The 14,454-nt window shown below is 31.6% G+C and overlaps 1 protein-coding gene across 1 annotated transcript in view; it reads left to right on the forward strand.

Moving 5' to 3' along the window:
- LOC129963350 (uncharacterized) overlaps positions 1-13,903 on the forward strand; it is an 87,260-nt gene extending 73,357 nt beyond the window's left edge. Inside the window, exons 26-31 of the mRNA XM_056077676.1 lie at positions 4,427-4,601; positions 5,159-5,203; positions 9,206-9,281; positions 10,051-10,097; positions 11,421-11,660; positions 13,479-13,903. Of these exons, the coding sequence (XP_055933651.1) occupies positions 4,427-4,601; positions 5,159-5,203; positions 9,206-9,281; positions 10,051-10,097; positions 11,421-11,660; positions 13,479-13,558 (663 nt within the window). The 3' untranslated portion in view covers positions 13,559-13,903. The remainder of the gene's footprint in view (positions 1-4,426; positions 4,602-5,158; positions 5,204-9,205; positions 9,282-10,050; positions 10,098-11,420; positions 11,661-13,478) is intronic.
- Positions 13,904-14,454: the final 551 nt, after the last annotated feature.

Consider the following 14,454-nt stretch of genomic DNA (forward strand, 5'->3'; position numbering starts at 1 on the left):
TGGCGAGAGAGGTTTCACGTTAAATAACAAAGCAATCGTGACACGGTATTAATTTTTTCCCCCAAACGTCATGTTTGAGTTTTTAAATATACATATTACTAATCTTTGTACTGGAATATCTCCTGTCACTCACCATTCAAGACGATTCATCATTTTGATGTTTTATTTATGTATTTTTTTTTCTAATTTTTAGTATTAAAAACTATTCATAGAAGAGTAAGAAGTATATTATTTTGCATTTTCACTCAAATTAGATTTAAAATAATCTTGTATTGCTCCTAAAAATAAATATACAAGTGAATAATTACGCATCGAATGACTCTTCCGAGTGCAAAGGGTTTAATATTTTATCTCCTTGGCTCCCTTTAAGCCTGATGTACTCGGCTACACCCCCACCCTCCCTACACACACCATCATCATGGCACTGAATAGTGCTAAGAAAAAAAAATTTAAAATCACTTTGTAATAGATAGTATAGAAAGTTATTTGAAACAGAATTTGATATGAAAATCTCCGGACTGATCTTGGCGAGCCTCTTCTGTCACATTTCGATTTCTTTTTCAGAGGACGCATAAACATACAAAAAAAAAAAAAAAAAAAAAAAAAAAAAAAAAAAAAAAACTTCTAAGGCCCTGTAGAGTGCGAGTAATACTTCGTCAGAGACTCTTTTTTCGCAAAGTTTGCTTCCAAACATATCTGGAATTCAGGAAAATGTGCAGAGATTCATACGCGCCCTCTATTTCATTAAAAAAAATGTAAAGCACACTTTTATCAGTTTGCTAAAAATACTCGTATTAATTTCTACGTTTTAGCTTTTACTTTATTATTATAAATATTATGGAAGATTATAATTAAAATTTTCCAAAATTCACTACAAGGTGGTGTCACTTGTATGAAATCAAAATTTAATCATATCAATCAATAGATTTATAATTAAGTTTTGGAAATATTTTTTTAAAAAACTCATTGTCTTAGGTAATATAGGAGTGTAAAAATTTTCAAAATTCAAGCCCATTAAAATGTAAATGAAATATAAATTACGAATTTATGTTTAGAACATAAAAGAAGTTATTTTTAAGGTGTTTCGACTTGATTTTAGTTTCTCTTTTTAAATCTTTCTCAGTCATCTGAGTTTAAACTTGACATTCACTGATATATGTATTATAGGTTTTAAAGAAATCTATTGTTCCTACTAGTTATTTGTTTGGACCCAGAAAACTGCATCATTTATTTGCTTTAGCGCTTTAACTATATTTTTCCTATTGATAATCCGAAGTGGAGCTTCTATTTCCTAGCGGCAGCGTTTCAGTTCCCGATTCAGCTCACGTTCATATCAAAGAAGCTTTGAAACTCTCTACTAATAATTTATTATTTTTACTTCAGTTACATGATTTCTTTCATACTTTGTAAATAAATTTCTCTTATTATTACTTATATTAATTCCTTTTTGCTTTACCCAAAAACTTAGTTATGTCCAGGACAAAGTCCTTCCTATTTCAGGCAGATACTTGAATGAAAATAAAATGGAATCAAGCAATACGGACTGTTATCCCTTTTAACCGGATACTTGCAGAGCATCGCATATCAAACACTCTAGCTTATCGAAAGATATTGATAGTATAGCAGCAAGAATAAAAATAAGTGAATAAGTCCATAATATTTTTCTGGTCCCAGCAATAAACTATCCGTAATGAAACTACCTCAGGTAACGCAAGCATGGAGTTTCTAAATACTTTAATTTTCCTTTTCACTTTAATCTTGAGAAAACTGCTTAAAATCAAAATTTTCTCAGATTCACTACAAAGTCGTGTCACTTGTATGGAATCAGAATTTAAGTGAACCAATCAACAAATGTATTCGAGATATTACTGCACGATTGAACCAGTCAATCTTTCCTGGCAGGTGCTAAATATGAAAGTTCTTTTCAAGATTTGCAAGTTCACAAACTTCATGACGTCAGTGAACTGTGCGATTCGCACAGTTCATTGAAATGTGAATTGAAAGCGATGCGGGATTACAATAGAGAGATCAATTCCTTGGACCAGAGAAGCAGGTGATGCTTGCGAGCTGGACAAAAGATATTCGCTCGTCTGAAACGAGGCTTATAGATAACAGGCTTTGATGGTGAAAGTACCCTAATAATAAGGCAAGAAATAATAATAAAAAATAATAAATTAGTATAAAAATTTTAAACAAGAAAAAAATCCAGGAATTAAAACAAATAAATAATTATATATTTATTTTCTGCTTTCTAAGCACTGAGCCTATTCGGATGTGAATAACCGCGCATCTTTTAACTTTTCCCGAGTGCAGCCGGCAGCATCTAAAGATTGAATTCAGATTCATTTCGCATTACAGAGGTTGCAAAAGATTCCATAAATGAACACGTATTTCAACAAGTTTATTCTGATATTGATTCTTAATAATATCAGAAATAAAATTAATCGTTAATTTTAAAACCTTCAATGTATGGCATACATCGCAAATTAATCTACAGATATTATGAGTTGTTCTGCAATCAATTTCTCAAATGATATTCATTTAGAAACAAAAGTAAGGCAACAGGAGTAATGTCATTTAAATGTTAAAAAAAAAATCCGTGATTGCACCACTGACCAAATTCGCAGAAACAGTACACGATTTCATCCCAAAATTCATTTTTTTATTTCGACTTGTTTTATGGGATTTCCGACGTTCACGGCGAGGTTGCTCAGCAGTTGCTCTAAACCAGGGATGGCGAACCAGTGGCACGCGTGCCATCGATGGAATGCGACACAATATTTTGGGCACGCCGCCGATCAAAACGGTTTGCAAAATGGCTTGCATGTGACTTCATTTGATAAACTGAACTCGTCCCAATTCAATTGGTTGGCAATCGAAGAATTTGAAATGCAACTGATTGATTTCCAGTCTAGTTCAATGTGGATTCAAAAATCAGAAAAAAGTTGGAATGGATTGAAACAGAAAGGTTAACAAGCAGCGTAAGTAAAAATGCCAGCAACAAAATTTTGGAAACATGGAATTCGATTCAAACATTTAACTGTTTGAAGAAGCTGGCTCATTCTATTTTAAGCATATTTTCATCTATGGCTGCGAATCATTTTCAGAGAGGAATAACATTAAAGACTCGCTTAGAAACCGTTTGGCCGATGACTCCAATTCAGCGTGCATTCTGAACATCGTACAATCCTAATATAAGTTCGCGTTTTCTAATCTGCAACAACAGAAGTCACATTAATGTTACTTTAACTTGAATTGCACATATAACTAAAACATTTACTACTATACAGTGCAAAATGTATTTTTTCGTAGTAAATTAAGAGTTTTTTTGCTAGTATTTAGTTTTATTATTTTCACAATAATCACAGGCCAAAATTATTTGACGGCACATCTATACCTCATTAGACATTTCTTTAGAAAAAATGGCACGTTGATCCATAAATGTTCGCCACCCCTGCTCTAAACCCTTTCCGGTTGGAATATCTTTCTTTCTGTCCTTTCATGTTTGACAAACATCCTTGGGTAATAAATTCATTCACTCCCTCTCTTTCAATGATTTTTACGCATTTGTCATTGACACGGGGTCAGATGATTGGTTGGTGAAGGAGCGAATCAACATAAAATTCCTCAAATCCAGGCTGAGGACACGACTATAGCAGCAAAGAGCACAAGAAATTCGTGTAATCGCCAACACGAATATCAGAAGTTGAAGCATTTTCGGCCAGAAATACTTCTTGCTTTACTTAAGTAATAGTGATTTCTGATGATATTGGCAGCATTTTAATTATATATTCTTAACATAAGTAACAACAATATGATTCATTTAAATACCATAGGGAATAAATAATACAGGAAACGGTATTCTACAATTGTGCAAAATAGAAAAATAAAAGGTTAGGAGCAAACAGTTTACTCCAAAAACTGGAAAAAAGTTCGCTGAAAGATGAAGTTCGTTAATTTTCACAAATTTAATGCCGAAAAGATGAAAGTTTATCGCGCAATGATACTCTCATAGAATCGTATTCGCTGCTTAACACATTGACTGCCGCGTGACGCGCCAGTGCGTTACAGATAATATGTAATTGTACCAAACCATCTATGTTATTAGATGACCCCTTCTCTACTACAGTTAAGAGATAGCAAAGAAGGGGTCATCTAACTAGATAGAGGACCCGGATGTTAGGTGTGAGTCGTGGCAGCGAAAGTGTTAATCGAGTTGACTCATTTTTTGGAGCATAAAACCAAGGCTAGTGTTAATCCAGAAACTTCCGAGGAAAAAATTATTTTCGTTATAAGTTTGTGATTCTGAATCTGTTGGGTAAAAAAAAAAATCAGTAGAAAATCGAGATCTATCTTTTAACACTTAATACAACACACTTACTGCCATTGTAATGTACAGCAAGAGTAATGTCTTTACATCTCACAGATAACTGAGCTGACTTACAAGAAGAACAAGGCCTTTGATACCTTGGAAAAACCTGTGCAGACACGATTCGTCCGAGTAGTATTGGAAGAGGTGGACAAAGAAAATGAGGATACGCAGTACATCGTACTCAAGATGGAGATGTACGGCTGCTACCTGGCAGAAAAATCTTCTTCAGGTCAGCAAAATGTAAAAGCGTAGTAAAATTTAAATAGACATTTTATAAAGCCCATAAAGGATGTGACTGGCTTTCGTCATTCATATTATTTTTTTAAAAAAAATCTTTTATTGATATAAATTAAATAGTGTATGAAGGAATAAGTACAATCGATAAAACAAATGATGAAAAATTATCATCATTTCAATTTTGGTGTCGTTTACCATGTTTTATTGTGCTTTTTTTCTGTTAATTACTGTGCCCCCCCCCAACTTTTTTTTTTGTTTCCTACTGCAATAAAATTCAACGCTTTAAAAATAAATTCAAGTTGTTTCTTCAGAATATTTTTATATACTTTATAAACTATATTGGGAACTTTTTTCTTTTAATTATTCACGGAAAATCTATAAATCATCAAGAAAGTTTTATTTCAAATTCGTGTTTTCAGAATTTTTTGATTAAGTTTCTTAATGCAACAAATCTTTTCTTTAAAAGCCATGATTTCATTTTTATTTCTAAACTGAAACATTTCGAATCTCTGTCAAATATTTTCTAACATAATTTGTTTCATTTTTCAGTCACATGTGCGAAATTTGATCCAACATGGTACTCTGATGACAAAAGTAAGTATTTCAAATTTTGCAAGATTTTATACATATTTATATAAACGTAATGATACCTCTTAATCTTAATTAATTTCCAAATTTTTATCTTAATTTAACCCATATTAACTTCATTCTAAAATGGTCTCTTATTTCCAGATCCAATCTCACTTTTAATTACTTTTAACGCGTGCTCTAAGAAACTGTAAATTCAGCAGTTCTCACGCTCTGAGCGAAGGAATAAAACTCATTAATGTTTGAAACATTCTTTTAAAGGTACCGAAATTGCCCTAAGTCTACACGTGTTAAAAAAAAAAAAAATCCCTATCAAAATCACATTGTAAAAATCATTGAACGGAAAATTTCGCCCTCTTTTACTCTTCTGTTCTTGTGTCGCGATATAGATTGTGACGTATTTCTTACTACTTGTTCTAGTACATAAATCCTGCCTCCCGGGTTGGAATAAATTAAAGTTAAAAATTCAAAAGTGTCTTCTTGATTACGTAATGCTAAAATATGTTTACATATATATTATTCAAAATTTTATTGTTCATTTAAATTAACATCCAAAATAAATCTTGTGAAATTCTTATGTTTCATTTCATAAAAGAATGATCTGCAAACGGAATGTAAAACGTTTTGTTTCCAGAACAGAATTAATGAACGAGAAATCTGGAAGGAAAAAATATTAACGCAATTTGTGGATGAATTTTGCACTGGCTTCTGTGGAAAACTAATAAAACTCATTTTTATGCAGCCAGCTTTATTACAAATTCGTAATTCGCCGTTCTTAGACCAATTGTAGATCAGGACAATTTAAAATCTTGTGTCACATTTCTTTTCGTTCCTTTGGTCTTTATACTTTAACATCTGGTTGTTTATACAGCAACTTAATTTAATGAAACAAATATACAGGATGATCAAGAAATAACAGGAGGTGTTCGGAGCCCGGTAGTGTTTTATGCACTGGACGAAATATAACAAAATTTCGCCACCATACACATTAAAGTATGCGGTTTTAATTTATCAAAAAAAAAAAAAAATTAGTACCAAAAAACGCAATAGGGGAAATTCTGGCGTTGCAAGCGCATAATGTTTGAAAAAAAAATACATAACTGCCAATGGAAATAGTAAATAATAACACACCAAATACCAATGGAAAACGTTTATTATAGCAACTTACCAATTTAGTTCAAGGTGACCAATAGCCTGATGTTACAATAGCTGCATGCGGTAAACGAGGTTTCCGACGGTGGCTCGCGGCATATCGGCATTCGTCTGACATGATCTTTAGCTGATCTTTTAAAGTAGGAATGTCAGGAACATATCTTGATACACAATGCCTGTCAAGTAGCCCTGCAACCAGAAATCATCCACGGCTTGGTTGTACAACAAGAATTCTTGTTGTTTCAAATCTTCGTAAGTTAGTTATGGTCATCGGTCCTCTATGTAACTGTTTTAACTGCCGGTATTCGCGAAGAGCAGCACTGGCATTTTCACTCCGCTGATAAAACAGCTTGACTAATGAGATACGTTTATGTAGTGACACCATCTACGGACGAATTTTTGCAGAATGAGTTAAATTCCGGCAATCCTTCCTTTTATCCTCGATATCATGTCACAAAGTACCCGTATATACAAATTACATAATGAAGTTTTCGATCGCAACACCAGAATTTCTCCTATCGGCGTTTTTGGAACTATTTTTTTTCTTGACAAATCAACCGCATACGTTAATGTGTATGGTGGTCAAATTTTGTTATATTTCGCCCAGTACATAACACGCTACAGGGCTCCGAACAGCTGCTGTTATTTCTTGATCATATTTCAACAACAAATTACCTCTATGACTAAAACCCATTTAAAATAAGTGAATGATGAGTATATTTTTAAATGTTCTTTGAGCGTGCTGTTACATTCTTTCTTATTCCATAAAAAGCTAATAATTTCCTTCATAATTCGCATTAGACAATTTATCGTATATCCGCGATCTTTAAAAATTATAATGCTAGACTTTCCTCATGTTTTTGTGGAGGCTTATTGAACGGAAGATTCAAGATCTGAAATAAATGTTATGATGCTGCAGAACAGAATTATTTTTATTTGTGATTAATCCTTCGTATTCAAAGCCACTTCGAAAGAAATCGTGTTTTTTTTTTTTTTTTTTTTTTTTTTTTTATTCTAGCTAATAGCCATTTACTGAAATAAATTTCTCTGGCACTGAAAAAAATGCAATCATTATTTGCATCAGTTTATATCAGAAATAAAAGCGTGCTTTTATTATTATTATTATTTAGAAACAGATTTAGTGCGATACATATTTTCAATAAAAGGGATAATATTTTATCACTAATATGCCTTTATTAAGATAAGAAAAACATATGACATCACCACTTTTAAAATGCTTCACTGACTATTTCTCATCTTTTTAAGAAAAATAAACCCAAGATACTTTAGCAATAAAAATTTACAAAAAAATGCAGATGTTTTCGAAACTTTATCGCTTTTGCAGTATTAAAATTCGGGCCATAAAATTCATGTTAGATATCCTTGTAAAAAAGAAAATATTGTGCTAAGGCCTTTTCATTTTAAAACTATCATAAAGGAGTTCGTTGAACTTAAACAATAAAACAATGAGTTCGAAAAGTTATCTCTGAAAGGAAAGAAAAACACCTTATTTTTATTATTATTACTATTATTACAGACGCCAGGACACGTTTTACAGATAATATTTTTGCTATTAAATGTTCACGATACCGTTTACAATTTTCAGCAATGAGGCAGAAATACAACTCTTTTCTATTTTACAATGCATAGCATATTACAAAAAGTTTTTGCTTTTCTATTTAAATGCATTTTATTCTAATTCATTAATAAGCAAATTAGCAAGCAAATGCAAATAATTAATAAGCAAACTATTAAACTGCATGCAATTTAATAATTTAAATGCAATTTAAATTATTAAATTGCATTTAATTGTGTCATGATACATATTACATTTCATAATGTGTAGATATAAAGTCACATATATGATGGTTCTGATGACGGATAGTCACTCAACGGCAATTTGAATGGCAACAAGTTGGTGATTGAATTGCATTCACCCTTATCGTGGCAAGATTGCTTTTTTGAAGGAAAAAAAATGTATATAGGTAGCTTCTTTACGCTATAAAATTATTAATAAGTTATTATACTTATATAATATATTAATAAGTTATATTAATACATATTAATAAGTTAAAAATTATTTTATAGTGATAGTATAATTTTATAAAGTTGTATGTATGGTATACTATACAAAATGAACATAAGGGTTAAGCAATGTTTCAGTGCGAAAGAATCTGCAATTAAAAATAACAACTAATTTGGGGTCTTTATCGCCGATCCTTTTTTATCTGATGTCTCTTAAAATTTCACTCACTTTTTAATTCATCATTTTTTTTTTTTTTTTAAATCGGTTCGGACGTGCATTCCCATTTTCAAAAATAAGTATGGTGAATTTGGTGGCTCAAGGACTGGTCCTGCAGAGCGCCGGCCCTCCCACCACGTCACATAAATACTTCCTTTTATAAGTTTTGAAGTCTTTCGTTCTTTTATCGTCATTCAAATCATGAGAGTACATAAAGTTTCAAGCTTAGATTAAATATTAACATTTTGTAGTGAGTTGACATTTATTTAGACACCCATTTTGTATCGTTACTGAATGGCAATATTTTTTTTTTTCCCCCTCATAAAGAGCATATACTTCGCTGCATTTTGCCTCAAGAATTCCGGATCATGTTTTGCTCTCAAAGATATCGATTTTCGACATTCATTATTTTCTTCCCAAGAAATGTTCGAATCCATTAATTTCATCAAAACAGCAGAAGTTCACTTAGTTCTAGACATTTTCAAATCTACACTTCTCATTTTCTTATTCCTTTTCTTCTTCAAAAAATGCACTCTATGTAATGGTCATCAACAAGTTTTATTCCTCTGAAACACATGCTTTTGCTCCATTTTGAAAATTCTCACTATTTTCAGATAAATATGGAAGGCACTTCTCCGTGGACCTTCAGAGGGACATCATTTACTTCTGCGATCTCGAATATGACATGGAGTGAGTTCCTATTTTTATGATTGAATGAAATCGGTTTTTTTTTCACTGCTTTTAAACTATTCTATTTTAGAAATTTACTGTATTCAAATCATTAGTTTAGTTTAGTTATATTAACGTTGTAAAGCAACACTAGGGCTATTTTGGGACGGACCTCGCAATTTTGAAGCGCGGTCAGATGACGAGGACGACACCTGAGCTGGCACCCCCCTCTCCACGCCACACCACACCAGAGGGAGGACGTTTGGCATGACGGATTTAACATGCAACAGACCCCCTTACACGACGAATCTTCGGTGGAATCGGGTCTCGAACCTGAAACCCTACGGCTCCCAGGCCGAGACCTTACCACCAGGCCACCGCGGCCTATCAAATCACTAAAGACAGTGACAACTCAAATTTTCACTTATGGAAAACGCCATTAGAGTCTCCAGTTGAAAGTTAAATAAGACTAAAAAGTAATATGTAACGTATTTCAACTCAATTTAGTAGTTAACACTATTAATCAATATTGTCCTAAATAAAAGCCCTTATTTAAAGATAAAGTTATACAAATTCTCAATTTGCCCTTAAATGCACATAAATATATATTATATATGTGCGGGTGATGTGATCTTTCATAGTTTCTCAAGTATTGCTAATAAGAGTTATCATTGATTAAATTATGAATTCATATTCGTGTTTGAATAAATTATAGAATTATATGCAAATAGTTTTTTTCACAATTTCATTGTCATACATTCCGTGTTAAGCTGCTTTCATTTCTTTTTAGGACATTGGCCTGCTTTTCATCTGTAGATGCAGGAAGTTCGTGGAAAAGTAAGTTTTATATAGATATAAATATGAATAGAATAGGCTTTAAAAACTTTGCAAATTGTCTGATTGTTCTATTTGAGTTTCTGATTCATAATTCAAACATTGGCAATTGCTTAGCAAAAGAATTTTTGATATCCTTATTTATATAGCTGTTTATTCTCACCCGAAATAAGCTTTGTTTGCCGTTATTAAAATAGTAAAGAAAACTTAATTTGAATGTAAATGTTCTATTCTACACTACTCGCCTTTGGCGACCAGCTGGTTCAAAAGAGATATTGAATTATATTTCATTTCAGTTTAAAATTTAATTTACATTATTTCGACGAATTTCCAGATATTAAAACCGTGCTACTTTAATTATCTTACATATGTTCTCTTCATTGCTAACAGATGGATACCAGTTCCAGAATATCATAGCGATAAAAAAAAAAAAAAAAAAAAAAAAAAAAACCATAGATGTTCAGTTTCTTCTAAATTTTGTGGTATTGTGATTTCACTTTCTTTCTTTTTTTTTTTAATTACACCGATATTAAATAAAATCTTCGTATAGTTTTCAACAACAAAAGAAAATCGCGCGATTAAATATTTGATGGAACAATGAAAACGGTTCGAATTTCAGGACAATAACGCAGTCTGCGTTGGGAATAAGGCAACAAAAAAAATTTTTTTAATTGCCAAAATTTAGAAAAACTTTGCACGAATATTAAATTAGTATCATGAAAAATATTTTTTTTTTAAATTTTAAGATGAAGTGAAATTCATTTTTGTGTTGCTAAAATTTCGGAAATTATGGTGTAAAAACGTCAAGTTTCAACTAATTTTAATTATTATTAAAAATTAAAAAAAAAAAAAAACGCTTTGAGGTCCTCATTACTACCCTCCGAAGTATATATGCACCAAGTTTGAAAGTTCTATGTCAAGCGATCTGGCATCAACACACACATATTCATTGTTATTAGTAGTAAATATACTGATTCTATGGTTTGTAATAGGGAGTTATTTTCCTAATTAATTATATTTTGAAGTATATAGAAAATAAAGTCCTACTGATCACCACGTGTTAAATAGTTTCACGCATACCAAAGTTTTAGTTGCAGAACTGAATATTGTATACGTTCACATTGTCAAAGATAAATTTTGCATGAACAATTTTAAAATGGCCTTTTTTATAAACTTGATGCAATTTTCTTTATTTTAAATGGTGAGATTTTAAAGGGTTTTGTATCTGAAGTAAATTTCTATATACATACTAAATTTTATCTCATACTTTAATGATGCATCGGGTAAATTTTCCAAGAATAAATAACATTTTCAACGTTCCAACAGTTCTGCCGAAGAGCATTGGTGGTGTGCTGGGATGGGATAAGAAGACAGGCCGGACGTACGCCTTCGACAAGCGGAAGCGAGCCCACATTGCCAGTGATGATGGCATGAGTTGGATCGCGGTGGACGACATCGAGGTAAACAACACCGTAATCAGGAAGACTTTCTACAGGAGCCAGCCGGTGCCCGCCTTCACTTCCGAAGATATCGACATGCTGGAGACCAAAACGGGACGTTGGGAAGGTAGGCATCCTCTGTTGCCAATATCACAGATGTATTTATAAAATCATCCTTTGCATCTCATAAACGATGCCGTTAAGATTGCCAGAGAAAGATAATAAATCTGATATCAGGATGAAATGATTGTCATGCTTAATGCTAACTCAAAGATTTGAAAATTTTAATTTATTAGATTTCTGTAACGTGTTGGATCTATAATCTATGAGACAAACCTCGTATTTCTGAACCATAATGAAATGATGTTGAATCTTCTTTAAACTATTAAATCGCTCCAGCGATAAATTTAATCCTGACTGAGCGAGTTCGCAAATTGTACAGACTAAGTCTATGGCAAAGGATACCGACGTGCTCTGATTGGTTTAAGCTTTGGCATCTTTTTGGCAATGTTTTGCCAAAAAAATGCCATACCGAAATATATTTTTATAAAAATAAAATTTGTAAATTTATCCCCCCCCCCTATTTTTTACGGTTTAACGGCAGTAAAGATCAAATCCTGAAACCTAAATTCAGGAAATACAAAAATTACTATTTAAAATATTTTTTGTGTGTGCTTCTTCTTAATATTATTTTGATATAACTAAAAAAATTAGCTACGAAATCAAATTTTCCGTTAAAGCTTACATATTTACACGTTTTGGGCATTGAGTAATCATCTCCCCATATGTAGTTAACGGGAAAGTAAGAAACGTTCATCAACAAGTTTCAATGACTGCATAAATTATCTAATAAAGGCACGAAAATCATAGAAAAATAAGAATTATTTAATTGCTGCATCATATGTTGAGTAATTACTTTTATTTAGTTTTTATACTTCTGTGCATAAACAACATTAGTTACTTGTATTACTAGTATTATTAGTAATATTTATTATTATTAATAATTAGTATAATAATTATTAATAATTAGTATTAGTAGTATTACTAGTAATATTTTGAGAAAACAATTATATTAATAAAAATTAGATCGTGTTGATATTCACTCGTTGATATAGACTTAGTCTGTACAATTTGCGAACTCGCACTGACTGACGCCGATCCTGATAAATTTAACGTAAACCAGACGACAGATAATGTTTCACAGATGCAGATATAAATAGAAAATTGTATATATGCGCATGCAAAGTTCTTCAAACAATATATCAATTAGGAGTCAAACATTGCAACTCTGTTCTATAAAAAATTAACAGTGATAATTAAATGAAACAATGATAATTTTTTATAATAATGCAAGCGTTTACTTACACGCTGACTCGCGTCACGCTAACGCCATACGTAATTCATGGAACACAGTAGCTGCACACGGCTTTGTGTTTACATTCTAATTTAAAAAAAGTCTAAATTTGGTTTACTTGGAAAAGGAAAGTATTTCAGTGAATATTATTTAATACCCTTTGCATTTTTGCTCGGGATTTAAATATCCACTTCTTTCCTGATTAAACTTTTTTTAATTTGACTTTTTCATGCTTTTAAAGATGGAATTTTGTAATCAGTTTTATGCTTTACTGTCTCAGTGCTAGGTATATGAAATGCTGCACACTGTGCAGCATTCTCAGTGACATTTCATTATATTAATATTTTTCAGAATTTAGCTTTCACTTAAGCATTCATTACATTAATTTTTGATTCCGTCATCAGTGGAGCTTGAAAAACAACATTCAGATGTAGAAAATAAAAAATTCTGCCGCCTGTTACCCTGATAAAAATATAATCAATCTATTATTATTCAGAAAAACATTTAATTAAATTTATTATAATTCAGAAAAGTAGTTACAGTGTGAAGCTTTTTGATGTCCATACAGCTCAGTGATATCGTTTCTTTTAGCTTCATTTGAGGGCCTGATGTATGAAGGGAAACCGGATCCCAGAGCTCGATGGAGCCGGTGCTGCAAAATGGGGAAGTGATGCGCCGCAGAGCGACTCTCCATAGTTGACAAGTTTTGTATTTGTAGCACAAAAGCACATTTACAGCACGAAGCAAGAAAAAAACTTCCGATAAAAATAGATTCGATGAAACATTTGTGAAATAGAGTTGAAGTTGTTCTGTGTTATTAAAACGAGAGTTTTCATTTATTCCAGAAGGTTTTATCTTTTATTATGGCCAGTGCCTTTGTAAAGTATTCCAATTGGTTTGTTTTGAGAATAATCATATTCATTTTCTTTATTGTTTTTAAAATATTACGTGACTATTTTCGACATCAAACTATGAATATTAATTTCATCAGTTGATTAAATCAATATATTTCACTGTCTAACAATGAGAGAAGATGTGTTTTAAAAAGAAATATTTAAACAGAAAAAATAATTATTAGAATGTATTTTATCAAGTTATTGTTGAAAAATGTACAAATACTGTAAATAAAAATGTTAAGCAGTCTGTAAGCAGTTTTACTTACCCCCTTTTTTTTTTATTTATAATCTGTTAATGGAGTATCTTTATTTTTATAGAAAGGCATGAAGTAAATCGATACAGCAAAACACCTTAGTAAATCCAAAGGATTAAATAAAATTTGAAAGTGTATTCAATGGTCATTGCTCTAATGGTAAATGTTGCGATGGCAGTTTCGAGAATAACATCCATTTCATGCTAACAATAACGACAAAAATCATAATAATATGTTTATAAACTTAACTGTATATGTCATCATTATATTTGTTTTCAAGCTACCAATATTTTATTATTGAATATACTTATTTAACGAATGCTTTCCCTTTTAGGAAGAATACTGCGGAGTACATTTACATTTATTGCAATGTATTAAAAAAATATTTTACCATAATGTAACATTCTCCAGCTGAAG

This window comes from Argiope bruennichi, chromosome 3 (assembly GCF_947563725.1).
Source record: "Argiope bruennichi chromosome 3, qqArgBrue1.1, whole genome shotgun sequence".
In the NCBI taxonomy this organism is placed as follows: domain Eukaryota; kingdom Metazoa; phylum Arthropoda; class Arachnida; order Araneae; family Araneidae; genus Argiope; species Argiope bruennichi.